General features: G+C 33.9%; 3 protein-coding genes and 1 long non-coding RNA gene across 6 annotated transcripts; 2 read left to right on the forward strand and 2 right to left on the reverse strand.

The window, feature by feature from the left end:
- The first annotated feature begins 322 nt into the window (after window positions 1-322).
- Window positions 323-7,490, forward strand: LOC111423170 (Another transcription unit). Of its 2 annotated transcripts, XM_071196268.1 has the most exons (5): window positions 323-346; window positions 407-1,999; window positions 2,052-2,267; window positions 7,053-7,248; window positions 7,302-7,490. In XM_071196268.1, the coding sequence occupies exons 2-5, from the start codon at window positions 425-427 to the stop codon at window positions 7,415-7,417; spliced, it is 2,103 nt and encodes a 700-aa protein (XP_071052369.1). In that variant the 5' UTR covers window positions 323-346; window positions 407-424; the 3' UTR covers window positions 7,418-7,490. The 2 variants fall into 2 exon arrangements, with proteins under 2 accessions (XP_071052369.1, XP_071052368.1); XM_071196267.1 differs by lacking the exon at window positions 323-346 and having other exon boundaries at window positions 353-1,999.
- LOC111424324 (eukaryotic translation initiation factor 3 subunit h) lies at window positions 7,408-8,664 on the reverse strand. The gene is made up of 2 exons (XM_023057824.2): window positions 8,500-8,664; window positions 7,408-8,436 (listed from the first exon to the last, which is right to left on the reverse strand). The coding sequence occupies exons 1-2, from the start codon at window positions 8,578-8,580 to the stop codon at window positions 7,498-7,500; spliced, it is 1,020 nt and encodes a 339-aa protein (XP_022913592.1). The 5' UTR covers window positions 8,581-8,664; the 3' UTR covers window positions 7,408-7,497.
- Window positions 8,665-8,983: 319 nt separating this feature from the next.
- On the forward strand, window positions 8,984-11,382 carry LOC139429908 (uncharacterized). Its single transcript, XR_011640501.1, has 2 exons — window positions 8,984-9,197; window positions 9,281-11,382. It is a non-coding gene; the product is annotated as an uncharacterized lncRNA (long non-coding RNA).
- LOC111424286 (DNA damage inducible 1 homolog rngo) lies at window positions 11,162-17,960 on the reverse strand. Of its 2 annotated transcripts, none has more exons than XM_023057786.2 (6): window positions 17,382-17,960; window positions 17,111-17,326; window positions 12,651-12,905; window positions 12,354-12,586; window positions 12,094-12,295; window positions 11,162-11,694 (listed from the first exon to the last, which is right to left on the reverse strand). In XM_023057786.2, the coding sequence occupies exons 1-6, from the start codon at window positions 17,632-17,634 to the stop codon at window positions 11,492-11,494; spliced, it is 1,362 nt and encodes a 453-aa protein (XP_022913554.1). In that variant the 5' UTR covers window positions 17,635-17,960; the 3' UTR covers window positions 11,162-11,491. The 2 variants fall into 2 exon arrangements, with proteins under 2 accessions (XP_022913554.1, XP_071052372.1); XM_071196271.1 differs by lacking the exon at window positions 11,162-11,694 and adding an exon at window positions 11,770-11,929.
- Window positions 17,961-19,500: the final 1,540 nt, after the last annotated feature.

Below are 19,500 nucleotides of genomic sequence, written 5' to 3' on the forward strand. Positions count from 1 at the left end.
ATCTGAGATGAAAAGTGGAATAGAGCAATATTATTAAGAATAAAATTTGCAAAAACTATTGTTCCAAAAAAAGTACATAAAAGCAGCATTTCTTTGATATTATCGGTTTCAAAAATTCTTAACCTCCATGACAGCTTATTTATAGGTTATATTTAATGTTCGATTGAGTATTTTTCAAATAAAATTGTTATAAATACAATATTTAAAAGAAAATGTTTTAAAATATAAATAAATAGATAATTTTATATCAATTAATTATGTTGGATCAATATTTGAAAGTTAATTGCGATTAAAATGTGATTAATCGAACACGCCTTATCACATTGACGGTTAGTTGCTGTTATAGGTTATGTTACAATAACAATCTTGTAGTAATATAATACTAAAACTTGTATAATCCTTATAGAATTCGTTGAATATCAAAATGTCTTCAGATCCAGGTTCAAATAGTGAATCAGAAACCGAACACCGCAATAGATCAAGATCGGGGAGCCCCAACGACGACAAATCAGGTAGATCGAGAAGTCCCTCTGGCTCACGTTCAGGATCAGGTACCCCACAAAATAGATCTAGATCAAACACACCTGGTTCGAATAAATCTTGGGGCTCTAGAAAATCAGGGCGTTCACGATCAGGGTCTGGAGACTCGAACAAATCACGTTCACAAAGCAGATCACCAAAAAGTGGTAGATCAAGAAGTGGATCGCCAAAAAGTGGTAGATCAAGAAGTGGTTCGCCAAAAAGTGGGCGCTCAAGAAGTGGATCACCTAAAAGTGGGCGTTCAAGGAGTGGATCACCAAAAAGTGGGCGCTCAAGGAGTGGATCACCTAAAAGTGGGCGCTCGAGGAGTGGATCACCTAAAAGTGGGCGCTCAAGGAGTGGGAGTCCAAAGAGTGGACGATCTAGAAGTGGGAGTCCAAAAAGTGGACGATCTAGAAGTGGGAGTCCAAAAAGTGGGCAATCTAGAAGTGGGAGTCCAAAAAGTGGACGATCTCGAACTGGAACTCCAAAAAGTGGAAGTCCCAAATCAATACGATCACCAAGTGGGTCACCTAAATCCGTGAGATCGCAAACTTTTAATAGATCTAGGTCTAAAAGTGGTTCAGTTAAAAGTAGGAGTAGATCAGGAAGTAGAGAATCAAATAGATCAAAATCTCGATCACCGGGAAGTCCCGGATCAAGAAGATCCCCATCAGGAAGTCCAAAATCGCATAGATCAGGATCTGCAGGATCACACAGATCCGGTTCTCAAGGTTCTAGAAGATCTAGCGTTAGATCAAGAAAATCTAGCGCAGGATCAGTTAAATCTAACACAGAAAGAACATCTAAATCAAGATCTCATTCACCAAAATTAACCGAAAAAGACGATAAAAACGATCCAGATAGTCCCGTTATTGAGAAGAAAAAAGAAATTAAAAGAAGTAATCTAATTGATTCTGAAAGTGAAGAGGAAGAAAAAAAAGAAGAAGCCGACGCTGCAGCTCTCTTTGGAGATGCAGACGACATCAGTAGTGAGGAAGAAAAAGAACCAGAAGAGAACCGCGAAGATTTACGTCGAAGCGACGAAGAACAAGATGAAAGAGATCGAGATAGAAGATCTGATGAAGAAAACGAACAGCAACCAGTACGCGATGAAGAAGAGAAAGAACCGGAGGAGCCAATTCCCGAAACACGTATAGACGTAAACATCCCAAAGATCAGTTGCGATCTCGGAAGAGATATTCATTTCGTAAAACTTCCCAATTTCTTATCAGTCGAAACGAGGCCGTTTGATCCAGAAACTTATGAAGATGAAATTGACGAGGAGGAAACTCTGGATGAGGAGGGTCGGGCCAGATTAAAATTAAAAGTCGAAAATACGATTCGATGGCGGGAAGTTTTTGATAATGAAGGAAATATTGTGCAAGAATCTAATGCGAGATTTGTAAGATGGTCTGATGGGTCGCTTAGTTTACATTTGGGTTCGGAAATTTTCGATGTTTATAAACAACCTTTACAAGCAAGTTATGCTCACTATGTTGTAATAAAAAATTAATATTGTCGTTTTGTAGGGTGATCATAATCATTTATTCATTAGGCAAGGTACAGGGCTTCAAGGTCAGGCCGTTTTTCGTACGAAACTTAGCTTTAGGCCTCATTCAACTGAAAGTTTCACGCATAGAAAGATGACGTTATCTTTAGCTGATAGATCGCAAAAAACTTCTGGTATTAAGATTTTATCTCAAGTTGGAATTGATCCTGATCAAGATAGGAAAACGTTATTGAAAGTAAGTTAATTTTTTTTGTCACATTTTAGTTATACAATAGAACCATGATTATTTGTGCTCCATGGGACCAGAAGGGGCACAGATAATCCAAACATTTTTATTTTTTGCAAAATAAAAACAGAACTTAACTAAGATAACTTAGAACATATTTATGTATTCTATGTAAGTTATTCTTTAAAAAAAGTCATTTTGGTTTGAGTTGCAAATTTTCAATTTTCTTAATTATCTGGCGTATTTTGCGCAAGTGTAAAATGTCAACAAAGTCCAAAGATTCTTGTTACTCAAAATAGTCTAGTAGAACATTCGCAGCTTTTTCAGCCTCCCAGTTCCTTACTCGCTTGTCTAATACCATGTTATCAATTTCTTCGTCTCCGCTCTCATTTTTGGCTGAATAAGGCTGAATAAGTCACACTGGATACATTTTTCGATTTATCATCGGTTTCCTTGAACTCAGTGGCGTTTTGTACTAATGCAATTAGTTTAGATTTAGTTGTTTCTTCCTCGCCAGATGCTAAGACAATGCTTTTATCTTCCTCCAGTGACGTTATAAGGGCAACCAAAAATATGCTCTATAAGAAATTGGAATTAAATATTAAAAGATTGATATCTTTTAAATCTGTAGGTGAAGTTGAAGAAAACGAAAAAGACAAATAGAAAATAAAACAAACAGATTTAGCTTAAATTTTGATTACAATATCTATACATTGAAAATCTTCGTTCCACTTCCATTGAAGTTATAGGTAGAAATTTAAATGCTAGCGCTTCAAACCATGATTTTTTGAAATAACCATTCTTTACTAACTGGCAGCTTCACTGTTTATGCCATTAATTAAGTCCTGAACTTATGTCACTACTTCAACCTTTGTAGAAAGCGGAAGCCCTGCTGTTTCCAGTGTTTTTATTAATCGCCAAAGAAGCCATAATTTGATGCAATGAAAATCAAATGTAATTTTATTGTATTGTCATTTAGTAGGTCCTTTGAAATGTTGATTCGCTTTATCAAGCACGAAAGAAAAACTGTTATTTAGCGATCAACTCATCATGATCCAAAATACCAATAATGACATTTGTCACATATCTTCTTGCATCTGTTGTTTCGTCAATTGAAATCCACAAATTCGCATTTCTGTATGTGGTCTATGGTATCTTTGTAAAGTTCTTGAACATATTTTGTACGAAGGGTATTAATAAAAATAATGTTTATTGGCAGCATTTTACACAATACAGAACAAAGAGCTTAATTACACAATGCAAAAACGTAATGTGTATAAAAAATCAATAATTAATAAACATAATAATTAATAAAGGTAAACTGCCAAAAAGAGTTGAGTCAGTTAAACTGAGAAACCCCAGTCCCTCTGTTTTCCATCAACCCTTCACAAAACAAGCACCAGTTGCAACGAAGAATAAGTATCCAACTTCCATTCCAGAGACTTAAAAAAATTAAAAAAATGAATTAAAATGACAATTAAATTTATATCCCAAACTATATAACAATACGGAACGTGTGCAGTCTGTTATCCCAGCTTACGTCCGCCATCCTAGCCACAGCCCATCGCCAACTAACAAGCCCCAAAGTTATCTAACCATCCCAGCCCATTCACAAAGTAAAACCCGCCTCATCGAACGTCTGAAACTCCATTCACCTTTCTTCCAAACATAATTCGGAAGGTTATTGCGATGATCCGATGGTACTTTGTACGTGTATGATTCTAGGGACGATACTAATTTTTTGTTGCGCATTTTATATACATAGAGGTATATCAGCGGAAATTGGTGCGCTACATCTTCTGCAAAGTGAATATCTTACGATTTGGATGTGGAACACTCAGCAATAAAAGCCTGAGTAATTTTCTTCTCATTATTTCGTTTCTCCAGTTCTATGTGTTTTAAACTTGCTAGACGCTGTTTTACCGACAATATTTTCTCGATTAACACGGATTTGTTGCACGCTTTGCAAAAAAGTACGCACTTATTGGGATAATTTCCATGACATGGAAGATCTCACTTTCGGCATAATTCTACAGGTATCCTGCTAAGGGTACGGAGCGGCTGTATCTCGACAACGGTAACGCCTAGAGGTTTGGGAAAAAAATCCTTATGGGAAATTATTTTAAAGTTCGTAATTCGACCTCTAGGGAGCGTAACTGCCATTGAGAAACATAAAATTCCCGCTATCTCAGAAAGTTAGACGATGAGCTATAACTTTGACAGCATCATTTAGTAGCTTGGATAATACCGCATCGCTTTTATTTTACGATATTTCTCATATCCTTCATAATAAGGGAGGAGGTGGCTAATGCGTTTTCAAATGTTTACATTTTAATATCTTCTGGACTATTCAACCAATTTGAATATTTTTGGTTTTGTTTGAAAGAGCATTTTATGCTGTTTTAAAAGATTTTCTGTAAGACCGTTTCGTTTCAAACAAATGAGGGCGTTATCTGCAGCAAATGCATATTTTTGTGACTTTGAAAAAAAGCAATGCGGTATCATAATAGTATATTAAAAAACAAGTTTCGTAAGACACGCTTGAAATGCACGAATTCAAGTTGAAAAACGAGTGGCGAAGCCACGAGTTTTTTAATAAATGAGTGCTTTAAGTCTTATGAAACGTGTTTTTTATGCTATTTTTTGTAATTCGCGTTTTTATACTTTTTTTTAACAAAAATAAAGTAAATTTTGGCAATGTAGGGAAATAGGTATGTAGCAGTTGGTAACACCGGAACACTTGAAAATAGAAACTTTGAATTGACAATTAGAAACTGTCAAAACACAAAATATATTCACCTGAAAAAAATGTTTCATGTACACCTCCCAAAATAAGAGAAATTGCTAAATGTCCTCATCATTGTGGACTTTGTATTCGATGCTAAGAACGTGTTTAAACATCCATAGACAAAAATTGTCACATTGACAACTAGAAAAATTAATGACCCAATGTCACCAACTTGAACTGGTTCCATAAAATGTTACTAAAATCTCATTACAGCATCGGATGCTGTAAGGAGTCTCATTACAGCACCCGTTTGAGTACTGTTATAGCTTCCATTACCGTAGCGAATTACAAAAAAGCTATTAAATGATCTTGTCAAAGTTATAGCTAGAATTTTATGTTTCTCTATGACAGTTACGCCCCCTAGCGGTCGAATTACGAACTTCAAAATAATTTCCAGGTATTTCTCTTGCCCACTTTGCCTATCAGGATTTTTTCCCCAAACCTCTAGGCTTTACCGTTGTGGAGATACAGCCGCTCCGTAACCTTAACGGGACACCTGTAAGATAATTTTCCAATTTGTACTACTACTACAATTTCAAATAAATTTTTACTTTTTCTAATCACTTGAAATCTAAATATATAATACTTACACACGCGAGGTGTCACCCGGATGACCGAATAGGGAATTACCATTGTTATTATAGTTTTCTTTACAGAACATTAACTTTATATCAAATTGAAACTTATTGCAAAATAAAATATTGAAAATATGCATTATATATTCGTATAGATAAAATAAGCAAAAGTGTGCTCTAACAAATACAGCTCAAAATTCATAGTTTGGTCTGAAACAAATTTCTGTCTAGTTCATTCTTTTCTCGGGCGTATGAAAAAAAAATATACGTTTGCATATTTTTGGTTGCCCTAGTTATCTTTCACTCTACTCCATGCATTTGCCATTGTGAAAATTGCATCGTCAACGATTTCCAAAACTTCACCAGATCAACTTCATCATTAATTTTATTGTTTCCCCAAAATGCGTTTCATTGTCTCAATGATACCCTGATCCATTGGTTGTGTAATTGATGTAACATTAGGTATAAAGAAAAGAATAAAGAAATTTGCTTCATTGGGATGAGCGAGTATTGTCCAGAAGAAGAGGGGCCTTATGAAGCAACTTTTCCTTCTTCAAGTACGACTTTACTTCGGGAATAAACTTCTTATGAAACCAATCTTGGAAGATGTCACAAGTTATCCAAGCAGCTTGTTGGTTGTAATAATGAAGTGGAAGAGTGTGTGTATTCGTATTTTTAAAAGCACGTGGATTTTTTGACTTTCCTATCACAGTCAGTTTCAGTTCATGGTCGCCAGGCGCGTTGACACAACACATCACTGTTATCATTATGTCATCACATCATCATTACTTGCAGCCAACGTTTTAGTAGGCATAGTATAGCCCAGTTTCGTCGGTATTGTAAATTTGTGCGGGTTGTAGATTATGTTTCTTAATTATGTTCTCAACCTCATAAGAAAGCGCTACCATCACTTCTCCATCAGCACTGAGCTTTTTGCCTTGAATAGCAAGTTCACGAAACTAGCGACGTTTTTTAAATCGGTGCAACCAACCACTTAATGCATTGAATAATTCATTAATTTTCAAATGTTCGTGAAAAATTTCTGCTTGTTTAAAACCCGACTTAGGTTCCGACCTTTTTTGAAGAAACCACTTGGAAAGCGCTTCATCAAGTTGTTGAAAGATGAGCCTTCATTGATTTTCGTGTAGATATGTTCTTAAAAGAGTCAGACTGAGATATAAAATTTTGAAGTTTTACTTTGTTTTTGATATCTCGTACTGTTTATTTTCCAACTTCATAAATTCGTGATAATGATGTGACACTTTCACCCGAAATACGCAACAACTAAGTCGGCACTAACCTACAACTAAAGAGCCCAACCTCAAGCACCCATAAAAACAATTTACGTTGGCGCTGTCGAGATGTATCGCCGGGATTAATTAGACGGATAATCAGGGTTCTACCGTGTTTTTATATAAATTAATTTTTTAGAAAGAGGAAGAAAAACTGCGCCAAACTTCCCGCCCCAAACCAAAAAGAACTCGCGATCCAACCAGCAGTCGAAGTCACGTTACCAGTGCAACTTATAGAGAGGAGGAAGGAAGTGATGAAGACGGAGCTATTTCACTTAATGCTATTAAGAATAAATATAAATCAGGAAGTGTTATAAATACAACACCACATAAAGGTAATTATTTGTTTTATGAAATTATTTTTTTATACATTCTTTATTTTTTAAAGGTGGTGCTATTTATTCATCAGATGAGGAAGGTTCAGATTTTGAAGGAAAAAGAGGACGAAAATTGGATAGATCGAAAGCATTAAAAGACTCAGAATCAAGTGAAGATAGTGATTAAAAAAAATTGTATTTTTTAATTAAGAATAATACAATTAAAAAGATTTTTTTATTAAAAACTTCTTTAATTCCAATTTATTTCTAGTGATTTGAACTAGATTCTTTCGCATTTTGTAAAGATTGAGTAATATATAATTTTGCCAAAGATTGAGAACAAAATTGTGCAATATGCTGACTATGAGTAGCAATTTGTCCCGCAATAAGCATAGGATTTAACCTTGGTGGAACAGGGTGAGGTCTAAATAACTTATTGATATCTTCTTCTGGTAATGGAGCTTCATCTTTAGCGACTCGAGCGGCGTTTTCTTGCGCTCTCTTTTGCAAATAACGATGTTTATCTTGTTGTTGACGGCTCAATAATTGTTGATATCTATTAAATTTAATGGCTTCTTGATTCAATTCGTCAACTCGATCCATTAAGCATCTTAATTGGGATTCCAAAACCGAAGCAGTTCCTAAATCCAAAAATTTTGATCCCTCTTCTTCAGGAACCATCTCAGATAACTCAGACATCATAATATTAGTTAAAGCAGAGTTTCTAATAACAATGGGAACCTCGGTAAATAAAGTTTCATATCCAACTTTTAATTTTAATAATGCTTCAGCTGTAAATTCTCCTTCTTTATAAAGTTCAATAGCTTGAGGAGTTAAACGATAAGCTTTTAATGTTAAAAATCCTCTTGAAGACTTTTGGGTATCATAAATAACCACAACAGATTCTTCAATAGAAGTTTGATAATGATATTGAGACTCCAAAAGGGGCGAGCTCAAAAAATTCCCCACATCAGCACTTTGATACCAACCAACATGAAAATGATCAACATTCACTCTTCTTAAACGTCTCATCATTGCTAATTGATACTCATCTTCATCCATATTTTCATCGGGAGTTTTTGGAAATGGGAAACAATTGGTAATTTCCAATCGATTTTCGACCACCAAACCTAGCAGAGCACCTTGAGCTATATCCATGTTTCCGGAGGCTTCTTCATGACAATGTTTCACCATTTTCATTACAGCCTAGGGTTGGGTTTATAACAGACATAAGGAGACTTAACCTCAAATTAATATCGATATACTTACTAAACCGTCCGCTTGAACGTAAGCTATCGTTGTATCATTATCGGGTACGCGGCGGGTTGTTCCAGCCGTTCTTGAAGTCATTTTTGATGAATTAAACTTTTATTCAGAAATAAACGTAAGAAAGTAAGACCGCACGACACTGGTTAAAAAGCTGTCAAAATGGAAGGAAAGCGTTTAGGGAATTTAAGAAATTAAGGTTGGTATTAAAAAAAATAAACCTAAAATTTAGATTTGATTTGTTTGAATTATTAATTTATAATAAATTTGATTAGTAAACAATTTTAAATTATTAAACTAAATAAGGATAATGAAACTCAAGGTCCGCTAAGTAAACATACTGTATAAGGTTATCCCCGCGCAAAGGCTTTGCTGTGACGTCATTGGAAGAATTGACGAATCTACGTTTTTATTTATACAGTGTATTTCACTTAAGAAGCGATATACAAAAATATAAAAAAAAGATAAAATTAAATTAAAAAAATATTAAAATATAAAGCGAAATATTAAGGTTTATAATTTTATTATTGTTAGGTTATCCAACTTGACTCGGTTATCATGGTGATTAAGATCCAAATATTGCAGATGCTTGTCAAAATTGAAATTAAATTTAAGTTTTTTTTGAGGAAAAAGTCTTATTTAATTGGTTTAAAAGGCTGTATTTAACTCAAAATTGGTTTATGTAGGGTATTATAAACAAGGTAAGTGGATTAAATCAAAAAAAGATATTTTTAATTAGGTTAAAATTGATAAAAAAATCGGAATAAAATTTTATTATTTTAAGGTTATCCAACTTGACTCGGTTACCATGGTGATTAAGATACAAATATTGCAGTTGCTTGTCAAAATTGACGTTGAATTTAAGTTTTTTTAATGAAAAACATTTAATTAACTGGATTTAAAGGTTGTATTTAATTCAAAATGGGTAAATGGATGAAGATGTAAGCAAGGTAAGTGGATTAAATAAAAAAAATTTTTTTTTAGATCAATTAATATGTGCGAGAATTTAGGGTTAAATAACAATTAAAACTAGAACTAACACTAGACCTAGAACTAGAAAGTTTTAGGTTTAGCCGGGCGTCTTAGACAAGAACTTAGAAAAGTCTGAAGACGCACCCGAATATTTCTAGGTCTAGTGTTAGTTCTAGTTTTACACTAGCACTATCACTAGAACTAACACAACACCTAGAACTAGAAACTGTCGGGTTTAGTTGTGAAAAAAAATTTTCAGTTGTCAATGTCAACTTTAATTTTATTATTATATTCGTAATCTTCATAAAATAACCTTTAAAGTGAGTCCAAACTTGACGCATTTATCTCAAAAAACCAAAAAGTTCGAACTTTCAACTTTTAATTTTGACATATTTGTCAAGCTCATAAAAATCCTTTAAAATGAGTCCAAACTCGACATATCTAACTTTAATATTAATGGAAATACAATCACTTCCGGTCTGATACGTCAACGTCAATTTTGACATATTTGTCATCTTAAAGGATTTTTCACGACAATTACGAATATGTCAAAATTGACGTTGACATTTGTAACTGAAAGTTGACCATAACATCATTAATATTGAAGATAAATATGTCGTGTTTGTACTCATTTTAAAGGATTTTTAATGAAGATTGCAAATATGTCAAAATTGGGGTTGACATTTTAAATCTGAAGTTAGTTATCATATAATAGACAATTGGACAACTTCATGGTGTTCTTTCATGATGTATTCTTTATTAAAAAAGCCATTAAAATGAGTCCGAACATGATGTTGTTAGATATCACTATGTTGTATATTTTTATAGCACTAAAACTAGAACTAACACTAGACCTATAATATTATAGAACTAGAATCATTCAGGTTTAGCTGCACGACTCTAAAGACGGCTAAACCCGAATGATTCTAGTTCTCGGGAGAAGAAGAGTTACAGCAGCAGCGGCGGAGTGATTTAATGATTTACCACAACGGGTGAAGACTCAAAATGGTCTGGACTCCTTTACGGGAGAAGCAAGGAGTTAAACTGATTTTGAAATGTTTTTTTTGTTGTATATGTAACTTCTTCTTGGGTTGTTGTTATATTTTTAGTGTTTATATATCTGTTATGGACTCTTATGTCTTTTTGGGAATGATAAATAAATTTAAAAAAACAAAGTGTTGAGGTTCAATGGAGTAGTGTATGCGCACCGCACAGCTCTCATTCCTGTTAGAGCTCTCCTACCCAATTTCGACTCTCACCTCCAGGTGGTGAAACTGGAAACATGAGCAACCCTGCTGAAAATGCAGTAACCAACCTGCATGGCAAGCAAGGTCAGAGCGAACGAGAGCGGGAGAAATAAAACAACCTCACCTTACAGAAACAAAAACAGTTACGGGTTTGTAAGGTCACAAAGACCTAGATGGGTTGGACACATTACCAGAATGCCCAAGGAAAGAGCTGCGAGCATAGTTTTTAGAACAAAGATGGCAGGCACAAGAAGTAGGGGCAGACCCTGCGCGAGATGGAGAGATAGAGTGGATGATGATGCTGCCAGTGTTCTGAAGATTGAAAATTGGAGGAGGGTGAATTGGAAGAAGATAGTGAAAGAAGCCAAGGCCCGCGCCGGGTTGTAGCGCTAAAGGAAAAAGAAGATAGGATTAAATGTTGCATTTTACTAGTCAAAAAATGTTAATTTCTGTTTTATCAGTCTTTATTTTGCTTCCTTATCCATATAATCCTTACAAATGCGTGATTTAATGTTCCAAATGAATTATTACAAAAGTGAAAATCTTAGGTAAAAAATGAACGATAAAAGAGGAAATAATATACCAAGTGAACTGAATCAAAAAATATGCCTCCTTACCAAAATGATTCTTAAAAATTATTGTGCCATTAAAAACACTACTGCTTTTTTTAAATAAGATAAATCAGTATTGGAAGTATAATATGTAGTTAGTATTTACAAAGTACATGGTGACATTTCATATAAAAAGTGTCTTTATTTTTCATTACAAAAAATCGATTAAAATTTTAAAGACTTTGCGAACAGCGCAGCTGTTGCTTGGATTTTATCGCCATTAAATTGCCTTAACTCCGATATGACTTGATCACGTGGAAATCCCAACGCCATTAACTCTGTTACATCTGACTCTGTAAATTTATCGCCTGGATTGAGATCATTTATTGGTGTTAATTGTGGGGCAGCGTCCGTACTAGTTGAAGCTCCTGAAATCATTAAATCAAAGAAAATTAGTTGGTTATAAAAATTGCCTAATAAAAACACGAATAAATCAAGAACAATTATATAAAGACGTATATAATGAGGATAAAGTCAATACAGAGAAATAACAAAAAGAAAATCATCTGTGATGGTGATGGTGTTTCTTAGAACTTCTAGGGTAACATCTTGTCGACATGTTACTACGTCGCGAAGACGAAGATCTTTCACTTCTCGCCTCATCTAAGTTAAACACAATCAAATTTTTTTTTTCACATTGAAATCACAACTTACATTTTTTTAATACAGAAAGAATTCCATTTTATTATTTTTAATACCAATAAGCATCACCTAATTTTTGAAACATTCATTCTGTATTAAATTTTTGCGACATAAAAAAATAATACCTCTATTTGACGATTCCCTGCTTCGTTTTATAGCCTCTTGCACTTCATGGTCTTCAGCCATTTTTTTCGATTGAGCCATTAGATCTTCCTCTGAAATCGAACTTAAACGTGCACATTCTGGCAAATCACTTTCAGCTAAAAATTGTGTTTCCGTTCCTGTTGTTCCGATTCTTAAAACATTCTTTTTTAAATCTATAGAACACTAAAGAATAGATATAGAGAGAATTTGTTGAAAATTAATTGATTTAATTAATAATTACTTGATGGCGTTTTAACATATCTAGCCCAAGTAACATATCCATGGGTTGTTCCTCTAAAACGGAAAAACTAGTCGTCAAATAATCTTTATCAATTTGTATTTGAACCATGTGAATTCGACCGATAATTCTTTGCACCCCAACACCTTTCGCAATTCCTGCCCATCTAGTATCGACCAAACGCATAATATTACACCGTTCCGCGCAAGCACTCGACATAATTGTAGTTTGTGCACCTAATTAAAAAAAAAAAAACTTTCAAAAACGTTCTCATTTTTTTTAATTATCTTAATAAATTACCCGAATCAATAAATGCTTTCACCGGATGCCCATTTACTCTACAATTAATATAGAGCATGACCACCGTTCCAAATGATTCCGGGTTATATTCCATCGCAGCTTCCATATTCGCCTCAATATTTTTTTGTCGGATTTCCTCAGCGATTAATCTTTGAGCTTCCGTATCGAACGGATGAGCATTCATCATTCTTATACGTTGTCTTTCACGATCTTGACGAGCTTGAACTTGTTCGTGAAGAACAGATGCAAAAGTTTCTATTGAAATAAAAGAAAATTATATATTGATCTAATATTAGACCTAGAACTAGAAACATTCGGGTTTAGCCATTTTAAGAGACGTTTCTAGTTCTAGGTGTAGTGTTAATTCTACTTTTATTTCAATAAACAATCTATATTCTATTTTTTAATTAGGGGGAGTGTTTTGCAAATTGAAGTGTCAAAAAGAAGAGTTGCTTTTGGTCAGTTTTAAGCAAAAATTACGTTAGGAAAATTCGAGATGTTGTCGGCCGCCTAGAAATATTCGGGTTTACCACTACTACTACTTATAACTTTTAAAATATCTGTAACCCGTGGATTGGGTGTCGGATAACTTGCTATCTAAGGGATAACTGAGGATACCTAACCTCAAATAGGATTTATACTGACGTATAAAATTCGAACGTTTTACTATTTTAGTTAAAATAAGAAAATTAATATAAACTTAAATAAAAAACTATTAATAATTAACATTAGATAAAATCATCATGGATAATTTCTTCGACAGTGGAGATGAAGAACAAATTTTTGAAGAAATCAATGAATTATTTCCTGTAAGAAGCGAAAGGATAATAAGGAGTATTCAGATGTTGAATTTATGACAAGATTTCATCTCTCGAAAAAAAGGTTTCATCACCTTTTGAATCAAATAGAAGATGTAATAAAACCTCCATCCATGACGTAAATAATTTGTTGATTCCTATTATTTAATGTAAAATTCATCAAAATTTTAGTAATAATGCTGTACAGTCGTGTTCACGGGAAATGCGCACTCAAGGTCAAACGCTGTTGTGAGATCCAACATGCCGCTGGCTAAGCAGGACCGCCACAAGTCCCTTCTCCACGAGCTTCGTGTGCGCTCGGTTCAGCCCGTTTAGCCAGCGGCATGTCGAGTCTCACAACAGCGCTTGACCTTGAGTGCGCAATTCCAGTGAACACGAGTGTACTTCTTCAAACCGTTTGTTGCTGAGTCTTCGGTTTTATGCAATAGGTAACATGTTGCTATCCATAGCAGATTTTGCAGGAATGAGTGTACAATTGGCATCTTCAGTCGTTTATCATGTTAGTTGTGCCATTATTGTTTACCATCACATTTAAACATTCAATGATTTGAATAATACGGGATATACATACTTGTTGCTTTCCTTGCCATGTAACTGCATCACTTTTTTGTTTTCTATTACGTTTTTATGTTTGATAACAAATTCAAGAAGATGTTCGCATTCTTCTTTGGTGAAATTGGTGGTTCGTCGCCTTTTCTCAGTCTCCATTTGCAAATTTTAATTTTAAGGTTAGAACCTAATAGTAGGTCTTTTAACCACATAGAGCTGTCAATTTAACATAATAGATCAAAAAATCCCTAGATTCCTTGGTTATCTCAAGGATTTCTTAACTATGAGATAAATGGAGGTGGTAGTACGCACGACCCTGTTATCTACGAGATAAATTGTATCTTATAGATAGCTTAACTGACAGATAGCATTGGTTTGGTAGTAACGGGCCTATGGCTAAACGTGTTAGTTCTAGTTTTACACCAGCACTACAACTAACACATGACCTAGAACTAGAATCATTCGGGTTTAGCCGTCTTGAGGGACGTGCGGCTAGAATGTTTCTAGTTCTAGGTGTAGTGTTAGTTCTAGTTTTACACTAGCACTATTACCAGAACTTACACAAGACCTAGAACTAGAATCATTCGAGTTTAGCCGTCTTGAGAGACGTGTGGCTAAATCCGAATGTTTCTAGTTCTAGGTCATGTGTTAGTTCTAGTGTGTTCTAGTTCTAGTGGTTTAGCCGCACGTCTCTGAAGACGCACGGCTAAACCCGAAACTTTCTAGTTCTAGTTTTAGTGCAATACAAATATGCAACAATCTGGCGCTGAATGAATAACAACTAAAACGATAATTAATACTACTAACTCAGCACTAGTCCAAGAAAAAAAAGAAACTCATTTGAAATACAGAGCCAACAAGTCGCCCAGGAACTACATAAAATATCCGGAAATCAGAAAAGTCTGAAGACGCACGGATAAATCCGAATATTTCTAGTTCTAGTGTTAATTCTAGTTTTAGTTCAATAAAAATATACAACATAGTAATATCTTATGCTAACTAACGCTACCTACCACTGCCACTAGAACTAACATTTGACTTACAACTAGAAACATTCGGGTTTAGCCACACGTCTCTCAAGACGGCTAAACGCGAATGATTCTAGTTTTAGGTCTTGTGTTACTTCTGGTGATAATGCTAGTATAAAACTAGAACTAACACTAGACCAAGAATTTTTTTATATAAAACTTCTTAGGTTGTGTTAAAAATCATAGCCTCTAAATAGTAAACAAATAATAAGCAATAATTTATTAATTTCGCGTGAATTTCTTCTATGACCCACTAGTGCGTCATGAGCACAGCGCACAAAGTTTGTTCTCAAGTGCGCATGACGCATCTATGCGTCATACAATATATTCGTCTTTGTTGTCATTGGCATACATAGTAATAACAAAAATAATTCTAAATAAAATACATGCTATAATATTATCGGCAAAACTAATTGCGATGATAAAGTGCAAAACATTTTTCAATACATAAACCTGGTGCAAAATCAATGACAGGAGATTTTTCTGGTTTTGTGGCACGGGTAAAGAAGATCAACGAAACAATTGAATGGACACATTGCTGTATACATAGCCAAGCATTGGCATGTAAGCGTATTCCTACTGAACTATCTACTACATTAAGTGATGCGGTAAAAATTACTAATTCCCGTCTATTTCATGTGCTTTGTGAAGACTTTGGAAGTCATCACGTTTCTTTATTACTTCACACGGAAGTTAGATGGCTTTCCCATGCAAAGTTTTGATACGCCTGTTTGAGTTAAAATCTAAAGTCCAAGTATTTTTTATTGACCATCAATTTCATTTATCTTCTTGTCTATCTGATATTCTTTGGCTGCAAAAGTTTGCATATTTAGCTGATATATTTTGTAAATTAAATGAATTAAATTTGTTAAAAAAGTTTAACTTTTGGATCCAATGTCTGAGATGAATGAGTACAAATATTTTAGTTCTCCCAGCAGCTTTTTATCCGAAAATTCGGAATAATTGGATATGTAGTCCTTTCCAAAAAGATCTAAATTTGGAGATCTCTCTAACATTACTGCAAAAAGCAAAACTTATTGAGTTATCCTGTGATAGCTCCTTAAAACCGATTTTTAAAGATCACTCTTTAATAGACTTTTGGCTCAGTATTGGAAATGAATACGCCATTTTGTTAGAAACAGCTATCAAAGTTTTATTACCTTATTGCACAACATATCTTTGTGAGAAAGGATTTTCCACATATACTTACTTGAAAGATAAATACAGAAACGGATTAAATGTAAGACTGAACCCGTCCGACATTGAGCCCAACTTTGAATTTCTGTGTTCTAGCAAACAGTCGCAAATATCTCATTACGAGTGTTCTGCCAATTTTGTATTTTGATTTATGAGGAGTTCGCAAGATGAGAAAGGTTGGGAAACACTGGTCTAGATGACCAATGGACTTGTGTAAGCAACAGGTGCTGTTGAAGACTGAAATGGTCTACTGTGTGGACTTGCCACTGCGCATGATGGCGCAATTTGATGTGTGGTGTCCGACCGCTCCCAAAGCCATCCTTTACCATTACCATCACCATTATTCACCACTTATGGTTACTTCAGGCCATCACCCCTCTACACAATGGCGATGATAGTGGTCCATGATAAGCCATAGTGAAGAGGGGCCATTAGAATACTGAGTCAGGATCGCACATAATAGAATGAGTACACTCATTCAGTACAGTTAATGGTAACACAATGACGCGTTTGCGCATCATGCGCACTCAACGTGTTAAAATCCTCGCTGATTTTAAAACTCCCGCCAAAAAATAGCTTTGAAAAATTACACTGTGACTTCATTTTACTCCTCCAAATTAAAAAAATAGAGTATAGCACTAAATAACAATTAAAACTAGAACTAACACTAGACCTAAAAAGATTCAGGTTGATAAAACTTCTAAAAACACACAGAAAACATAATAACAGCTGATTGTGACAGGAGATGTGACATACTAGTCTGACAGATGTCACTTTCAGGATTACAAAAGAACAAAGGATGTACCAGTTCTTTTAGTGTTTAAAATAAGTTTATATTAACAGAGCAATTTTTATTTTCATGACTCACCAACACTTCCACTTAATAAAGCATCAGCTAATCTAGGATTATTCTGTTTTAAAAGTGCAAGTTGATCAGGGTTAGCAAGAAACATATCTCTTATCATAACAGGATCATCTTCCGAAGTATTTCTAATGTCTCTAGGAGGTCTAGAAGGTTGTCGAACGCTACCTCCTCCACCTGCAGATCCAGGAACATGAATATTACTAAAATCTAAAGTTGGAACTAAAAGATGAAAGATAACAATATAACCTTAAAAAAGCTACTATAATTAAGTTACCGGGATTAGATTGACCATGAGAACCAGATTGAACCATGTGTTGCAATATAACAACGTCCCCATCCTTGATTCCTAATTCTTTCAAAGATTTCTTATTGTCCATTAAAGGGCGGCCGTTAAAAGCGATGACGGATTCGATTGCTGGAACGCCGCTTTCGACTTCGCAGAAAGCTTTAAAATTTTCTAACTCCAAGTCTTCGGAGACGTCAAGGACGAAGATGTCGTCGGTGAGGGTGGTTACGGTTACCTTCATGGTTAATTGGTGGGTTATTTTTCTTTCTTTGTGGAGAACTTAACAATCAGAATTTTGACGGCAACATTAAGATTTCGAGGTACGCGGTTTTAACGAGACAACACGATGACCGACGGCGGCAGTCAAAACACCATTGCATCCGCTGCCAACCGTCGACAGTTTGACACTAGTGTGCCGCCAAAAGCGGTGATGCAGCAGAAAAAATCCGTTGTTCTTCGTCGCCGGTATGGGCATCCCGGTTAAAAATAACGGGGGCGTTAAAATACGATTTTACTTTTTGGCGAAAACAAGTTCTTTTTTGTCGTCTGAGAAGGTTTTTTTTTTGTTTAAGATCTAAATTTATACTTTGTAAAAAAAATAGGTTAAAAAATAAATTTGTTATGTAAATTTGGTTGCCTAATTATCTGTAATAAGAAAAAAAATTTTTAATCAAGAATTTAATATTAAGGATATTTGTAATTGTTATTAGGGTTGGTTTAAATAATTATATGCAATATTATGTGTTTTTATCAAATTATTAAGTAATAAATCATTAATATATTAACATTAAGTGGTTATTGATCAATACAGGAATCTTCAGTATGTTATATAAGTTGCCTACCTAAAACTAATATAAAAGCTAAATGAAATAATCTTAAAATATTTTTGTATTTAAAAGCATAAAAACGAAATATTTTCGTCATTAAAATAATTCAAAATAACATAAATAATAATTAAGTGGTAATTTATAACTTCATTTCAATGCCAAAAACGTTCTAAAATGTTAAAAAGTGACACTTTGACAGTTTAATCAAACGAAATAGAACATAAGCAATTAGTACAATTATTACACGACTAATAATAAAGAAACTAATTCATAATTATTGAATTTCATTTAAAAAATCACTTGAGTAAACATACTATATAAAGTTATTCAACTCCATATAAACGCTGTTGTTATGAACGTATCCCCCCGCAAGGGCCTTGCTGTGACGTCATTGGAAGAATTGACATTTCTGTTTTTATTTATGTATTTCACTTAAGAAGCAATATACAAAAATATAAAAAAAAATAAAATAAAATTTAAAAAATATTAAAATATAAAGTGAAATATTAACGGTTATAATTTTATTATTAGGTTATCCAACTTGACTCGGTTACCATGGTGATTAAGATCCAAATATTGCTGGTGCTTGTCAAAATTGAAATTGATTTAAGTTTTTTCGAGGAAAAAGTCTTATTTAATTGGTTTAAAAGGCTGTATTTAACTCAAAATTGGTTTATCTAGGGTATTATAAACAAGGTAAGTGGATTAAATCAAAAAGATATTTTAAATTTATTTCTCTTAATTAGAATCGATTTAAATTAACTACAATTAACGAATTTGTTATGAATGCGAGATAAATTGAAAATGAATTCGAATTGTTTTAAAATTAATAAAAATTAAGTTAGAATTGATAAAAAAATCGGAATAAAATTTTATTATTTTAAGGTTATCCAACATGACTCGGTTACCATGGTGATTAAGATCCAAATATTGCAGTTACTTGTCAAAATTGACGTTGAATTTAAGTTTTTTTAATGAACAACACATAATTAATTGGATTTAAAGGTTGTATTTAATTCAAAATGGGTAAATGGATGAAATTATAAGCAAGGTAAGTGGATTAAGTCAATAAGAAATATTTTTAGATCAACTAAAATGTACAAGAATTTAGGGTTAAATAACCATTAAAACTAGAACCAACACTAGAACTAGAAAGTTTTAGGTTTAGCCGGGCGTCTTAGACAAGAACTTCTAAACCCGAATATTTCTAATTGTAGGTGTAGTATTAATTCTAGTTTTACACTAGCACTATCACTAGAACTAACACAAGACAAAAAAAA

This window comes from Onthophagus taurus, chromosome 6, assembly GCF_036711975.1.
Source record: "Onthophagus taurus isolate NC chromosome 6, IU_Otau_3.0, whole genome shotgun sequence".
In the NCBI taxonomy this organism is placed as follows: Eukaryota; Metazoa; Arthropoda; class Insecta; order Coleoptera; family Scarabaeidae; genus Onthophagus; species Onthophagus taurus.

Excerpts from the sequence above, each read along its gene's own strand:
- LOC111423170 (XM_071196268.1), top strand. The coding sequence starts at position 425 with ATGTCTTCAGATCCAGGTTCAAATAGTGAATCAGAAACCGAACACCGC. Across the intron at positions 2,000-2,051 it reads TTTATAAACAACCTTTACAA|GGTGATCATAATCATTTATT; the intron begins GCAAGTTATGCT and ends GTCGTTTTGTAG. Across the intron at positions 7,249-7,301 it reads AAATACAACACCACATAAAG|GTGGTGCTATTTATTCATCA; the intron begins GTAATTATTTGT and ends TATTTTTTAAAG.
- LOC111424286 (XM_023057786.2), bottom strand. The coding sequence starts at position 17,634 with ATGAAGGTAACCGTAACCACCCTCACCGACGACATCTTCGTCCTTGAC. Across the intron at positions 12,906-17,110 it reads TTTATTAAGTGGAAGTGTTG|AAACTTTTGCATCTGTTCTT; the intron begins GTGAGTCATGAA and ends TTATTTCAATAG. Across the intron at positions 11,695-12,093 it reads CAGGGAATCGTCAAATAGAG|GAGCTTCAACTAGTACGGAC; the intron begins GTATTATTTTTT and ends TAATGATTTCAG.
- LOC111424324 (XM_023057824.2), bottom strand. The coding sequence starts at position 8,580 with ATGACTTCAAGAACGGCTGGAACAACCCGCCGCGTACCCGATAATGAT. Across the intron at positions 8,437-8,499 it reads ACGTTCAAGCGGACGGTTTA|GCTGTAATGAAAATGGTGAA; the intron begins GTAAGTATATCG and ends ACCCAACCCTAG.